The sequence below is a fragment of the Vicugna pacos genome, chromosome 12 (genome assembly GCF_048564905.1).
Source record: "Vicugna pacos chromosome 12, VicPac4, whole genome shotgun sequence".
NCBI lineage: Eukaryota > Metazoa > Chordata > Mammalia > Artiodactyla > Camelidae > Vicugna > Vicugna pacos.
Window position 1 is genome coordinate 59,876,433 of NC_132998.1, and position 15,558 is coordinate 59,891,990.

Sequence of the window (15,558 nt, forward strand, 5' to 3'; positions counted from 1 at the left end):
GGGATGTGAAAAGATGTTGGCGAGGCCCTCTTCTGCAAAACTGTTGTCGAACACACCACATTTTATTTTCAAGCATTTTCATCCATCGTTACGTTTTTACTTTAATCCACTTTGACATTACCTTCAGCACAGTACGTTTCTGCTCTTTCCCTCATCATTACAGTTTATCTTTAAGGCACTGCCTAAACGTGTTTTTTTTTTAAGCTGGTCTGTTGAGAGTGGGTGAAAAGAAATACCCTAAACTGTCCTCAGGTCCGAGATGTGTTAGAAAAATAATTCAAGTCTCTGGTGAGAAGGCTACCTCGCAGGGGCATGTGGACACGTGGTGGGCAAGAAACGAATCTAGATCTGGTCCTAAAACATCTTCCCACTGCTGTGATTTTTGTTTTCTGATTATTAAACTAATACATGTTCTTTTTTTTTTTAACTGTAAAATTAAGAGAAAAAGGAAACAATTCGTAATCGGTGTGATTTTTGCATGTGAGCCCGCCCCTCTGGGAAAGCGATGAAGAGAGGAACGCGCTGTCTCTGGCCCGAAACACCGGGCGGCTGGGTATCCCTTGCCTGGTAAATTCAACCAAGGTTCGGAAGACCGGCCGCCCAAGGGCCTGGGGCACAGGGCCAGCCCCACGGCGCTCCTCTTCGGCCACCTGTGCGGTGACTTGGCGCCTTCCCGGAGTAGCTGCGAGGCTCCGTCACCCCCGGTTCCCACCGGTCTCCTACGCAGAGACCCAACCCAGGCACCTTCTCCCGTAAGAGTCCACCGACTGAAAATAGATCCCGAGTCCGCCCCTGACCCCCCTTCTTCAAATCCTCCCCTTTAAAGGGAGCCACCGGGTGACGCCAGGGGAGTTTGCGGAAGCGCCAACCGCGTTGGAGCCTTGGGCGGATCCCGTGATTGGAACCGGCCCCGCCCCCGGGTCCTCTTCCCCCATTGTGTGAGCAGCTCGAGCCCAGGCCCCGCCCCCTGCCACCTCCCTCCGGAGGCCCAACCCCTCCCCTTTTTTTCACCCCCCCCTTGGCTCATTTCCGGCCGCCGCTGCTACCGCTAGCCTGTAAGGAAGATTCGGCAGAGGGAAGAAACAACAGCCGCCATCTTGTTTGTGTGCTAGGCTGGGGGGGAGAGAGGGCGAGAGGGAGCGGGCGAGAGTGGGCAAGCGGGACGCCGGGCTGAGTGCGAACTGCGGGAGCGAGAGTGCGGAGGGGAAGCCGGGCCAGAGAGAAGCGGCAGGGGCCGAGACAGTGGCAGGGGGCCCGGGGCGCACGGGCTGAGGCGACCCCCAGCCCTCTCCCGCCCGCACACACCCCCACCGCGGCCCGGGAGCCGGACCAGCGTCGACGCCTAGGGGGGACCATTACATAACCCCGCGCCCCGCGGCGCCTTCGCCCGCCGCCGAGGGCGGCCCCGAGCGGATCCCCGAGGGGCGGGCGCTCCCGGCACCTGGCCGCCGGGGGTGGGGGCCGTAGCGGCGGCCGTATTTATTTATTTTCCGCGGGAGGGGAGGGCGAAGGAGGAGAGCGCGGCGCGAGGGGAGGCCGCCTGCGCCGCCCGCCGGAGCGGGGCCTCCTCGGTGGGCTCGGCGTCGGCGAGGGCGGGCGGCGCTGCTCGGCCCGGCCCCCTTGGCCCTCTGGGCCGGCGAGCTCCGCTCCCGGCGTCCTCGCCGCGCCTCCGCCGCGAGATGTGAGGCGGCAGCGCCAGCCTGGATCTCGGCTCGGGCGAGCTCTCTGCGGCCATTAGGGGCCGGTGCGGCGGCGGCGCGGAGCGCGGCGGCAGGAGGAGGGTTCGGAGGGTGGGGGCTCAGGTCCGGGAGGGGACACCAGGAGGAGGTGAGTGTCTCTCGTCGCCTCCTCCTCTCCCCCCTTTTCGCCCCCGCCTCCTTGTGGCGATGAGAAGGAGGAGGACAGCGCCGAGGAGGAAGAGGCTGATGGCGGCGGCGGAGCTCCGAGAGACCTCGGCTGGGCAGGGGCCGGCCGTGGCGGGCCGGAGACTGCGCCTCTAGAGTCGAGAGTTCTCCGGAATTCGCCGCAGCGGACGCGCTCGGCGGATTTGTGTTCCTGTGCCCTCCTCCGGGCCTGGGCTCGGGCCCGGCCCCTCGCACTTGCCCCTACCTTTTCTATCGAGTCCGCATCCCTCTTCAGCCACCGCGATCCGGCTAAGAGAAAAAGGAACTTCCCCCACCCCTCCTTGGGGGCCCGCGGAGCCCCCTAAGCCCACCCCAGGGATCCGGGCGGGGACCCCGGGCTGAAGAAGAGATTTCCCGAGAATTTTCGTTTTCCTCGCCTGTATCTCCGAAAGAATTAAAAATGGCCGAGAATGTCGTGGAACCGGGGCCGCCTTCAGCCAAGCGGCCTAAACTCTCATCTCCGGCCCTCTCGGCGTCCGCCAGCGATGGCACAGGTTAGTCTTGGGATCCCCGGCCTTCCACCTCCTTAATCTTTTCTCCTCGCTGCACCTTTATTCGTCCATATTTTCTTCCTTTCTCTCGCTTAGTTCTCTGCCTCTTGATTAATTTTAAAGGTGTTTGAATGAGCTGGTCAAAGACGTCCAGTAGCCCAACCATTTTCTTTGCTTCCTAATACATTCATTGCAACACTGTGTCATATCGATGTGTGTTCTGGAATTAGAGCTCTTGAGTGGTGCTGTAGAAATGGCCTTTATTGTTGCTCCCGTGAAGTTTAATTTTGGAAACGCCAGTGCATTTGTGTTTAAGGGCTTTTTATGCAATTTTACTTTTAATTTCTTTTATTGTTGGTAAATGAGGAATTGCGGATCCTTTTTGATCGTAGTTTACTCTGTTTCCTTTACTTTCTACTCTAAGAATTTGTTTTTACGCAAGCTATTCTTTTGAGGATGAGGGTGTAAAAAAATCTTGGGCTTTTTACTTGTGTGATCCAGGATTTCAGGGTTGACGTGAAGTTTAATGCCAACCCTGAATTTTGGTACGGATTATTTTGCCTACTGTTTCTAGCTTTTTTGCTTCCCCCCTCCCCTTATTTGTTTTAAGAATCAATATGGAGCGCAGTTCATTTTACATCTCTCATTTCTTTCGTGCGAGACCAAAATGTCTGAAACTCTGGGGTTTTAGGTTGTGGAAGAGCAGAGGCATTTTCTTTGCAGTTTGTAGTTACTTTCTCTTTGGGAAGGGTTGGGGGGAGGCGGTAAGAACCGATTTTATGGAGTTATGTACTTCGAAATTAAGATCAGAGTCGGAAGAGTCCCAGTGGTGAACAGCAAACATGAGCTGATCATACGAAAGTTTAAAATGTGCATTAGGTTTTATATTTGTGTGTTCTGTTTTTTTGCACTTTAAACATCTGGAGATCCAGATTTCAGTTTCAAAAAGCTCTACAGTTTTTGTTTTATTCGGTTGTGGACTATCCCTTTTGTCAAGAGAAATTCAGGGAGACTACCTTCCATCATCTCCTTGTTACAGTTAGTTTGGTACTGTCCTGATGGCCACCGACCTTCTCTTTTGCTGCCCTAGTTGTTTGAGGTGCCAGCATAATGAAGACGGAGAATGGCTGGCCATCTGACAGTCCACAAGATGTTCCCCCTTACTACAGAGCATCTCTTTAACTCTCTGAGAACAGGCTCAACGTCATCCCTCCATCTGCCAGTGAGAGTGCATAATGGAGTTAAATGTACCCTTTGAGTTTGTAGAGAACTTCTAAAGCATGGTTCTAAGTAGGCTTCATTTCAAAGGGTGAAAATGTAAGGATATGGCAAATGCTTTGGATTCTTTGCTTTTATAAGAAAGATGTATTATGAGTTTGAGATAACCTGCAAAGATTGAGGATTTTTGCAGAGTTCTTCTGCTTCAAGCTTGTAACGTTGGTAATGCATGAACTTTGATCTGTCCTCATTCCTTGAAGTTTCTGTAGTCTTCAGGGATTTTTTTTTTTAACCTGTCTTTTTTCCTCAGAATTCATACACATATTGAATATTCCTTTGTACTTACTGAAATGTTGCTTGGAAGGGTTTTTAGATCCCCTTTAGCCACATTTTCACCTGTAGATTGTTAAGGTGTTTCTTTAGTTTTTGTATCCTATGGTAGTTTCTGCTCTTTAGTTTTTGTGTAATGTGGTAATTGATTTTACATTTGAGTTAGCCAGTGACTTGGGATAGTGTAGAGAAAACTTTTTACGTGCATTATTACGATTCCTGATTTGAGCAGCTTAGTCTTAGAGTAGTGCTAGGCCTGAAAGGGAGGCTGTGCTCTGTTCAGACACCTCTGTTCAGGTGCACTGCTGCATTCTCCATATTTGATCTGTGTACTTGGTAACTTTAGCTAACTTATTTTGATAGTGTCTTACCTGGGTAATACACAGAAACTGTTTTGCTACTTGAAATATCTTTGAATAGTTATGAGTCCTAAATGTATCAAATGGGTTTTTATAATAAGAAACCTTCAACATTGAGATTAACTCAATCTCACTACTAAGAGTTTGTTTTAGTGTTAGTTACTTTGTTCTAAATTTTGTAGTGAAGGTTGATTCCCCTCCTGTGCCTACCCCCCCTTAAGATTCTACCCAGGAATTCTTGGTGTCCAATTTTTAATCCTAACCTGTCTGGATTTTTTGATGGGGGGAAGAGGGAATGGGTATTTGAATATACCGTCCCCATGTGAACTTCAAGTTGGGCACCATTACATTTTGATTTTTTGTTTGTTTTTTGCATCCAGCACTGTGTACTGTAAGTTTACAGGCAACTTTTAATGGAGACACTTCACTTTTTAAAACTTTACAGTTCAAACTTGTTAACTTCTACATTTTTACTTTTGATTTGCCACCTAGATATTTTATAAACGTGAGTGTAAATTGTTTCTTGGTACTTGATTATGAATTTTACCTAGAGCTGGTCAAAATCATCCCAAAATTCTAGACCGCAGAAACTTTTTTTAAATGACGGAGGCTTGCAGTTTTAGTAGTGTGAATGTACCTGCCAAGAGTGTTTGCATTTGCCAGTTTTATAGGAAAGAAAACGAATCCTTTTAGGTTGACATGCTAAAGCACTACAAATTAGTGTTTAAATCCCAAATTCTGAATTTCTGAGGTTATCCACTGATGCAGAATAAAAATGACTTACTTAATTCTCAAAGATTCTTCTAAAAAATTTCCAGATTGATTAACTTGAATTAAGTTCAAATTTTACATGTCAGAATGGGAAGAGACTTAGAGGTTTTGCATTTTTATGTTCATGTTTCAATAATTGCACTTCATCCATTGAAAATTTTATTTAAGTGGTATGTTTAGGTCAAAACTGTTTGAGAAATCAGATGACTTTCTGTTCTACCCTCTCCACTGTGCCCCCTCCCCCCCAAAGAAGTCATAAAAGCCGCTTGTAGAAATGTTTTGGTCAAATTATTGACTAGAATAGTTAACAGGTAAGTCCTGGAAATGTTTCTTGAACCTATTTCTAGTAATAACCTGAGTGATGAGAATGATGAGGATGCTATGTTGCCTTATTTGCTCACTGAACATGTTCTATCACTGCTTTGTAAACACTTAATGCTGTATGTACAGAAAGAACAGACTCTGGAAAGATGGGTGACTGCACTGGGCTCTGGCAATACTAAGTAGGGGAGAAGATCCTTCTGGTGTTGATACGGTTTTGTGGCCCTACTGTGTACTCAGGTGTCAAAATTGGTTTGAATTTTTTGCCTGCCTTCATTTTGAAGACACGGGGCAGATGAAGCTGCATTTTGACCACTAGGTTAGTGTAAACAATAGAGAAGTGGCAAGGATTTTTAAAAAGTCAGTTTTACTTTCTGAAAACATCATTGTGTATTAGTGGTTTATCATCTAACCAGAGTATTTTTGGTGGAGGCCATTCTTTTTCAGCTCTTGCACCTGTGAGATTATATTTTAATTCTATGTTTTAGGCATGAGTATTTACATGAGAGTTTTGCTTCTGTAGTTTTTGAGTTACGGCTCTTTAGTCCAGTGAGGTATTGCTGACCTCAGTGTTAAATTAAATTGCAAAACATCTTACTAAGTGCCTTGAACTTTGGAAGTTACATGTTCTCAAGGCTTTGTAAGTTCGTTTATAGGACTTCAAGAAAGCTATCTGTGGTTGATAGTGAGGTAGAGTGACTTTTGTTAAATTGTAAATCTTGTATGTGTTATAATGAGTGCCCTTTTCCAGCTAGAGTTCATATTCTGTTGCAGAGGTAAGAAATGTATTGGCGTGTCCAGTGAATGGTTGATGGGGAGGGGGAAAGAGTTTCTGCCTTGGTTGCCTTTTGGTGTTATTTTCTCTGTTTAGCTTTTCTGCCTTCTCCTTAGTCTGTTCTATAAAAAGGCAGGGAATTGAAACAAGAAGTTGCAAATTAGTGCATAGTGGTGCTTGTAAGGGAATTAAGTAGTAAAAAGGAAAGGGAAAAAAGGAGTAGGAAGAATGTTGCAGATACAAGTGGGAGTGTAAAATACTTCCTCCTGGTATATTTACAAAAAACAATTCAGGAGTTATTCTGCCAATATATACACCCAACAATTAATGGGAAAATAAGACATACTTGTTTTGTGTGATTTTTTTTTTTTTTGAGATTTTAGGGTTTCCTCCTTTGAGAGTTTCTGAAGTTGATTTTTTTTTTAAGTATGACAAGCATTAGAAAAATTAATGGGCAAGTTGAAACTTAAATTATGCCAAGTGTGAAATATTTAAAACATTGAATTTTGCAGATGATTTTCTTCATGAGATGGGTAGTGATTTTCTTCTGTACTTTTAATGGGAAAATTTTTGCTCAGTTCTCAAAAATTTAAGAGAATAAATATTGAGATTTTAAGCCTCTTCTGAACGATTTGGATATCATTTGTCTTTAGATGTAGATTTTTTTTTTATAAATGCTGCAAAAGGCAGTTAGGAGTAATTTAGCTGAGAGAGAATGTAAAATTTAAACTATGGGAAAAAAATGAATGGTTGAGAGAATGAATTTTGGAGTCAGACTAGTGGAGTTCAGATTCCAGACCTGCTTTTTTTAACTGCAAACCTTGAGCCAATTGCTTAACCTCTCCATCTCAGCTTCCTCACCTCAGATATGTAAGGCATAATGAGAAATCAGAAAGCAGATTGTTCTCATTGGAAATACTCAAGATGAGAATTTGCTATAAAGAATCATGTGGTTGAACATTATTTTTTATTTGTTTATCTGGATCATAAAAGAAGACTTTCCTAATGGAGGAGGAAGTAAAGTAGAAGGAGCAGTGTATCCCCTTTTCAAAATTTTTTTAAAACTTTTTTTTATTTTGGGGGGTAATTAAGTTTACTTATTTATTTTAGAGTAGATACCAGGACCTTATGTATGCTAAGCATGCAGTCTACAACTTGCGCTATACCCTCCCCCCTAAAATTTTTGACCGCACCTAAGTAAGAACTGCATTGTACACAGAGAACCAGAGACCCTGTCTCAGCAAGTGAACAAACAGTACTTACCTTTATCACTTGTATTATCCTCTGATATTTTCTTTTTTAAGTTTGATTGTGACCCACTATATTGATTTCATGACCCACTATTGCTTATGACTCAGAATCTGAAAAATAACAGGTTTAAAAGAGTTGACAAGCTGCCAGTTGGCCTGTATTAGACCAGTATTTTTTTGTATGTGAGGCTTTTATGCTCAAAACGGAATACTCTGATAATCCAGACAGACGTAGACCCTTCCTTCCTGGAGTTCATAGATGAGGGGAGGAGAATGACATTCAAGTCTGACATGACCAGTGTTGCATAGTGTACAGTGGGAGAAACGGGCGCCTAACCTGTATCTACTGTTAACTCTGGTGCTGTCTTTGAGGAATTGCTCTCTGATCTTGGGATTTGGAGGATAGATGAAGTGTTTTTAAGAGTTGGTGTAGGCTGAAAATAAGAGTGTGGGCCATCGGGGAACCTGTAAATTTCACCTGGCTTGGGGGATAGTAAGAAATAGTACTGTAGAGCTGAGCAAGGGGCCAATCATGCAGGACTTAGAATGCATATTGGACTTTAGACTTTCATTTTAGCTCTTTTAAATGGATGGACAAAGTTGTACCTTAGATGACTGACTGAAATGAGGAATGGTTTGGAAAGAAACGGGGGAAATAGGCAGAAGGCCAGTGAGATGGCTGTTTCAGGATTCCAGCTGTGATGAGGATGCCCTGGATTAGTAGATGGAAGGAACTGAAAAGATGTAACGAGAGCATGGGTGGCCCAAAGAACTTGCTGATTGATTAGATGTGAGGTTGTTATGATACAAGAATCAAGATAGCTCCCAAGTTTCAAGTTCGGGCAACTGAATTGCTGAGGATGCCGTTTACTAAGATCACAAACATGGGAAGAGAAGTGTTTGTGTATGATAGGGATAGGAGGAGGGCTGTGATAAGTTACATTTTGGACATTTTCAGGTTGTGTGATTCTCCTGACTTGAGTAGTCACTGTTTTCATTTGGAGTGCCTTTCTTTTCAGCCAACAAATATTGACTACCCAGCAAGCTTTAGGTATTTGGAATGTAAAGATGAACCAAGGTGCAGTTTCTGCTCTCAAAGCCTTTAGGATCTGATGGAGTTGGTACACACGTCAACAAAGTTTTCCTGTAAGTCTTTTAAATGTTCTAGATAAAGGCAGAGGATAGGGATTTTTCTGACAGGACGGGTTTGGAGTAGTTGGGGGGAAACTTCATAGAGAAAATACATGTTTGACTGGGGATAGGAGAGTGAAAATAACGTACCTTTTCTTAGAAGTAGGGCAAGTTGGAAAGGTATCTCAGGTGGAACAAATACAAGTGGTTTTTATGTGACTGGAACACAGACAGATTGTGTGGTAGATTGTTTTCATGGGAGACAGATGGAAAAGGATGTTCGGATTCTATTATGAAAAGACGAATATGCTAAGGAATTGGGCGTTTATCTCACCATCAGGGTAAAAGTCTTACAAGAAGAGTGACATGGTCGAGGAAAGAGTAATTCTAGTGACACTGTATAGGATCACTAGCAGGGAGGGAACCTAATGGCAGGAAGACCAAGGCTTTATCTCTTCAAATGCACTTATTGTTTGTTTTTCAAGTTTTTGGTAAATTTTAACTATCAAAGTGAATTGTTTATTTTTTTAAGATCCAAGTTTTGTTTACCAGTTGTCGTACATGTAGAAACCATAGCAGGTAACTCAAAAAGAAAACCCCAAAACCAGTCACACTCACCTTTGTCTTTACAGATACTCAATTTTTAGGAGGCTTTTTTTCTTTTTAAAGAGGTGATATGATAGCTTTATCTAGGATCCCCTATAGGCATTTCCTTGGAGCAAACCCCAGTTAAGCAAACAAATCCACCCCTCACTGCAGAGCTTCTCTCAAGACGTTACTACACTCACTCAAAGTTAAGAAATGATCAGTGATAGTTGTTAGTGGACAGTTCAGGTTTAATATAAACATGTCATTGAGTTGATTTGTAAAGTGGGTATTTATTAAAATGCGAATAATAGTGTCCTCATCTTTTGGTTAATATCCAACCAAGAAGTATTACTATAATGATAAAGATAGGCAGGTAGTCAACGTTAAACTTCTAAAAGTGGGCCCCAAGTCACATTTTTGATGAGTTACATAGCACTCCATCTCTGTTTAAATTTTCAGTCCTAACTCAAATGGAGTTAAGAATAAAACTTCAAGTCATTCACTTCCAAAGTATAGGTATACCTTTTGATGTCATGATTGTAAGGCAGTTAAGAGTGCACATTTTGGAAATTAACTTGCACTTTTGCCCTTTTGACTATTGGATTTCAAAATTCAGCAGCTGCCAACATACATAGCTATATGATCCTATAAAACTTAATATTGATTATCATCTTCAGTCAAATTTGTATGTAACTGACAGGTTGTTACCAGTTGTTTTGGAAAGTATTAGAAGTCTTACCTGTCTTTCCAGCATGGATATCTCATTACATTTTCTTAGCGTTCCTTCAGATTAAGTACTGTAGTTTTAAGTGTTCATGCATCTTTCTTTCCTTGATAGGTGGTTGTTTATGATTAGGTTAATTCTGCTTCATCTACAGAATATTAAAATACTATTTTTAAAATGAATTATTGGATGAAGGCTGGGATTGTTATTTTAACCTGGTTAAATTCATGAAGTTTGTAAAAAATCACCTCTTTTTAAAGGCCATGGTGTTTTAAAATGTCATGCTTTTTAAGCACCCCGAACAGCCAAGTTAATTTAAGAGTAGTAGTGCCCCAAACCAACAAGGAGAAGAGATCTTTGTGAGATTGATAGTCTCATGTCTAGCCAAACTGTTATCAGAATTATTAAAAGTTTTATAGATTTGACTTTCACTTCTAATCCTTACTTTTTTAAATCCCCGTTCTTTGCCGACCTCATCCTGCACCTGGCTCCCCCTACTTTGAATTCCTTGAGTTGCTGTGGCTCAGCTTTAGTTGTTCACATCCTATTCTTTTCTTCACTCTAAAATTGTCCAGCTCCTGCTCATCCTCTGGTCTTACCATGGAGTTAGATGAAAGAAAGGTTTTGAGATCTGGAATGTTCTTTTTTTCTTTTTTCTTTTTCTTTTTTTTTTTTTTTAAAGTATAGTCAGTTTACAATGTTGTGTCAATTTCTGGTGTACAGCACAGTGCTTTGGTCATACATGAGTATACATATATTTGTTTCCACATTCTTTTTCCACCATAAGTTACCACAGGATACTGAATATAGTTCCCTGTGCTATACAGTATGAACTTTTTTTTTTTATTAATAGCAACATTATTTATGATTGCCAAGATACGGAAGCAACTCAAGGGCTGCAAATGGCACAATATCCTTCTGTTCTGTGTTGTGGGTTTTGTTCCATTGCGTGTATATGCTGCGTCTTCTTTATCCATTCATCTGTTGATGTGTACTTGGAATGTCCATTTTTTAAAAAGCATTTTAATGCCGCAGAGAAAACTAACTGAAAGGAGGAGAATTGATGGATAGATTCTGTGTTCTAAGTGCATACTTAAGAATTACTAATTTTAGAATAATTAATATGGGTATTCTGCTTAAAATATACAGTTTAAGAGCAGAACTGAGTTTTTATTTGACTTCAGTTTACTTGAAGTACAAAAGTAAGCCTATTTATTCAACAAAAAATGTTTGAACCTGCTAAGTGGGAAAAAAACTGGAAGAGGTACTGTTATGCAGTAGAATTAGATTTTGAGCCAAAATTATTTCAGTTTTGCATTCTAGTTTATAACTAAATTTTATTTATACTTTGTTTGGGATTGTATTGTTAGTAATCCTCATTTTGAAGGTTATACTTCATTTATATCATAGTGGGGAATATTTGTCTAATTTTTCATGTGTCATGAAATTGTCTTGATCTTTTGATTTTTGGAAAGGCTAATTGAGCTGAGTATTTTACAAGAGATTTTATGGCTAAATCTGCTGTGAGGACCACAGCAATACAGAAGACACCAAGGGTGACCTACAGAATCAGTATGTAATAATGAAAGGATGTTTTGACTCAACACTAGTTTCCCACATGTTCAGTCCAAATTCATTTTCGTTTAAATTGACACATTTCTAATACATGGTACATTGTATAAACTTAATGTATTATGCTCAACTTTCAAATCAGATTTAAATCTGCCCTGCTAGTCACATTTTGTGTCACTGTGTTTGGACTGAATGTACACTAAGATGAAGAAACATTTTACTCAAAGTCATTTTGTATTTGAGCACCATTAACTGTATATGGGAACTTGTCAATAAACTGGCAGAAGTAGCCTGCTGATAATGTTGATTGGTTGGTATTTTAGAAAGTAAGCAGGAAATGCCTTACTGGAGATAAGTGTGAGTTCATTCATTTCATGTTGTTTATAATACTGTTCTGTAATATTTGCCATAGGATAGCTTAAAGGTAATGGAATAAATTTCAGATTTGTAAATTTCCAATCAAAGGAGGTGTCAGCAAATTAAATACGTAAGAGCTGGCTGTAATATCTAGAAAAACTACTTGCTGTCATTTGCTTTTTTGCCTCCTACTTTTCAATCCACTGCAGTCTGGCTCTTTACAACTCCACTGTTCTAAATTACTAGATATCTCCTATTATCTATGTTGAGTGAATTCTCTCTGGCGCATGCAACACCACTAACATTTCCTTCTTGGAACCTGGTTTCCAAGACACTATTCCTGGTGGATGGGCCGGGGAATGTTGGATTTTAGCTAGCATGTTTTCCTGGTTAAGATTACTGGCATTTCTAGTGGTTCCCTTAATGGCTGATGGTTACTTAAGCTCCACATTTCTCTCTCACATTGCCATGAATTCCTCTGGTTGCCCTTCTGGATAATTGTACTCTTAGGTTATCCAGGCCAGAAACTTAGGAGTTATTCTCCTCTTTTTCTCTCCTTAACCTCCTACTTATAGTCAGAGAGTTCTTTTCATTGGCCTCTTTGATGCCACTGCCCCTTTAGCAGCAGCGTCCTAACCAGTCTCCCTGACTCTAGACTTCTCTGTCCAATTTGTTCTTCATCTTGTTTGCCTGTGTAGGCTCTAATAAATGCAGTTTTGTGTTTTTCATATTTTTGCTTGAAATTCTTCAGTAGATTAGTTTTCTCTCTACATTAAAAATCCCAAGCTATTATGTTACAGGACCCTCTAAGTTGCTTCTTACTATATTTGTTGAACGTGTAAATTTTATTCAGCTAATCTGAACTAATCCCTGTGAAGGGCAAGTTGAGATGAGGGCCTGAGGTGGTGATTTTTTTTTTCTCCTAAGATAGTGATTTATTTGAACTTTTATTTTTTCCCATTTTTTGAAGGAAAAGAAAGAACCTGAGGATCTTAGTAAGAGGCATGAATTGAGGCTAGTCAATAATAAAATCCACTGTTACATAGAATTTGTTTAAATTACCGCATTTAAATTTTTATTTATTTTTCCATTGCACCTTCATACATACTGCTTTTAGTTTGGGACTTGTTTTTCTACTAGTTTTAGACCACTGGGTTTTATTTGCTATTTATGACAAACTGGCCAAAGATGTAGTCTCTTATTTTTAGTGGCCTTTTTATAGTATGCTGCTTATGAGCTTGCTGCCAGTTTGGGGTTATTTTGTTTGTTTTGTTTTGTTTTTCCTGGGAAGCCCCTTGTGAAAGGATCTAATGGAGAAAGACTAGAAGTTTGGTGGCTAAAATAAAATCCACATATTAGGTTTTTGAGCTTTATGACTCTTAACCATACTGGTATAGAATTAATTACTTACAGTTTGAGGAACTTTTCTCAGTCTAGAAATACTGTTTAAATTTTGTTTTAAAAAACCTGTTTTCTCAGTTTAAAAATGTTCAGAAAAGTTATAGTTTTCATGATGTTCAATAATCTAAAACAGCTGCTAAAAATGAAGTCTGTCTGCTTGCTTGCATCGAAGGAGCATTGAATTGGGGATCCAGGGACTTCAGTAGAGTCCATATTCAATAACAAAATAGTAAAATCTGTGGAAGCCAATGGTGTATCAGGGGCAGTGTTCTAAGAAGCCTGAGGAAAATGGATCTTTATTTTCCCAATTCCTCCTCACTGAACGTGGTTCTGCTTTTTATTTTGTCTGTTTCCAGTTAAACAGTACTAGATGATCCCAAAGGATCCTTTAGTGTGTTCCACCTGGCATATAACTTTAAAGAAGGTTACTAAATTTACACATTTACATAGATGCACACATTTATATGCTTTAGAATCTGTCTTTAAAAATACATTAAGGATCACCTCATTGGTTCTTAAAACAGCTCCATGAAAGTGGTATAGAATAAGTTTTACCGCCTTTTGAGGAAAGAGGTGACATGAGCTCACAGTTGGAAAGTTTGATAAATGAGGTCATCTTGTAGAATTGGGTTTGAATCCAGGTGTTTGAACTCCTTGAGCAGTGTCAAGTTAGATACCAGTGATAGCTGATGACATTTAGGAATCATAAATGTCCAGAACTTCGAGGCAAAAATCAAACTAGCCTAGAAGTAATAATGACAGTCAGTGATATCAGATGAAATAATGTCTGTTTAATCATGGGTCAGAGTATAAATGACTTTTTAACATAGTCTTCCAAATTTAAAATGTAATCATTGAAAATAACGAGTTTTAAGGAAAGGTTAAGAAAACTTTATTATAATGTTGTAAATACCCAATTAGATACAAATAATTATAGTATGTGATGGCAGAATTGTTGGAAACATTTATTATCAGATTCATTCCTTGAGCATGTGCTAGGTACTAAGGAAATGTACGTATCTGTTAAATGAGACCCTTATCCTTCAGATACTTACAATTTGGTAAAGAAGTAATATGCACACAAGTATTTAGCTATAACAAAAGATAGAAAATATGAAGTGCATAGTTGAGGTGTAACAAAGTGAGTCATCTTAGGAAATGGGATATTTCAATCAATCTTTGAGTTGAAACCTGATGGATCTTTCTTAGTGGAATGGTCACTACAATTAGATCTGTTGAAAATACAGGATTGCCATTAAAAAAACAGCCCTGTAACCTTCATTTTCAGGGTCTAGCAATGTAAGCCCTCCTGTCTGCATCACAGTGGAGCCTAACTTTGTAATGTGATGTTAAATGTTTTGCATAAATACAAAACAGCAACCAAGTACAACAGATTTGGCTGTAGTACAGGTTAAAATCCTTAAGACTAGGGCCTAGAGCAAGTCTTCCTTATTACTGAAGTTGATTTCTCCTGAGTGAACTCTCTGTATGTGGCTGTTATCTACTTCTGAGATTGTTAGAGGATCAACAAGAATAATACAATTATTGAGGAGCCGCAGACGGTGCCTGACAAACTGAAAGTGCCTGATAAAAGTTTGCTCTCATTATTATAAGCCAGTCTTGTATCATAGGTAGTGATTCCACTAAATAATAATAGTAGATAACATTTCATAGTGCTTAATATGTGCTAGGCACTGTTCTACCTTTTGTTTGTTTGTTTGTTTGTTTGTTTTGCTAGGCACTGTTCTAAATACTTGTATTAACTCACTGAATCCTCACAACCTATGAAGTGGGTACTTTCCTATTATACAGAGATGGAAACAGTTCTTCTGTGTGTATTTTAGAATTATCTTGTCTGGTTCTCTGAAAAACTTAGGATTTTGATTGGCATTGCATTGAAGCTATAGGTCAATATTGGGGAAGAACTGATGTCTATATAATATTGAGGACTTGTACCCAGATGTTTGTGATGATATCCTATTTATTTAGGTGGTCTTCAGTTTTGCAATTTACACATATTTTCTAATAACACTGTCAGATTTTTTTCTGTTTTCCCCTATTATATTTACTTCTAATCATTTGTTACTGATATACAGAAATGCAGTTTAATTTGTTTATATTTGTGGTATGTTCAGTCACCTTGCTAACCTCACTATTTCTAATTCTTTGCATTGGATTTTCTATGTTGACAGTTATTTCATCTGCATACAATAAGTTGTGTTTCTTCCTTTACAATCTTTTTACTCATTAATTTTTTTTGTATTATTGCTTTGGTTAGAAACTCCTTTACAACATTGAATAGAAGCTGGGTATCTGTCTTGCTCTGATGCTAAAGAGGCTACTTTTTTTTAACATTTTTCATTGAT

General features: G+C 40.2%; 1 protein-coding gene across 1 annotated transcript in view; it reads left to right on the plus strand.

The window, feature by feature from the left end:
• Positions 1–991: 991 nt before the first annotated feature.
• EP300 (E1A binding protein p300) overlaps positions 992–15,558 on the plus strand; it is a 66,731-nt gene continuing 52,164 nt past the window's right edge. Inside the window, exon 1 of the mRNA XM_072973589.1 lies at positions 992–2,398. Coding sequence (XP_072829690.1) covers positions 2,305–2,398 — 94 coding nt within the window. The 5' untranslated portion in view covers positions 992–2,304. The remainder of the gene's footprint in view (positions 2,399–15,558) is intronic.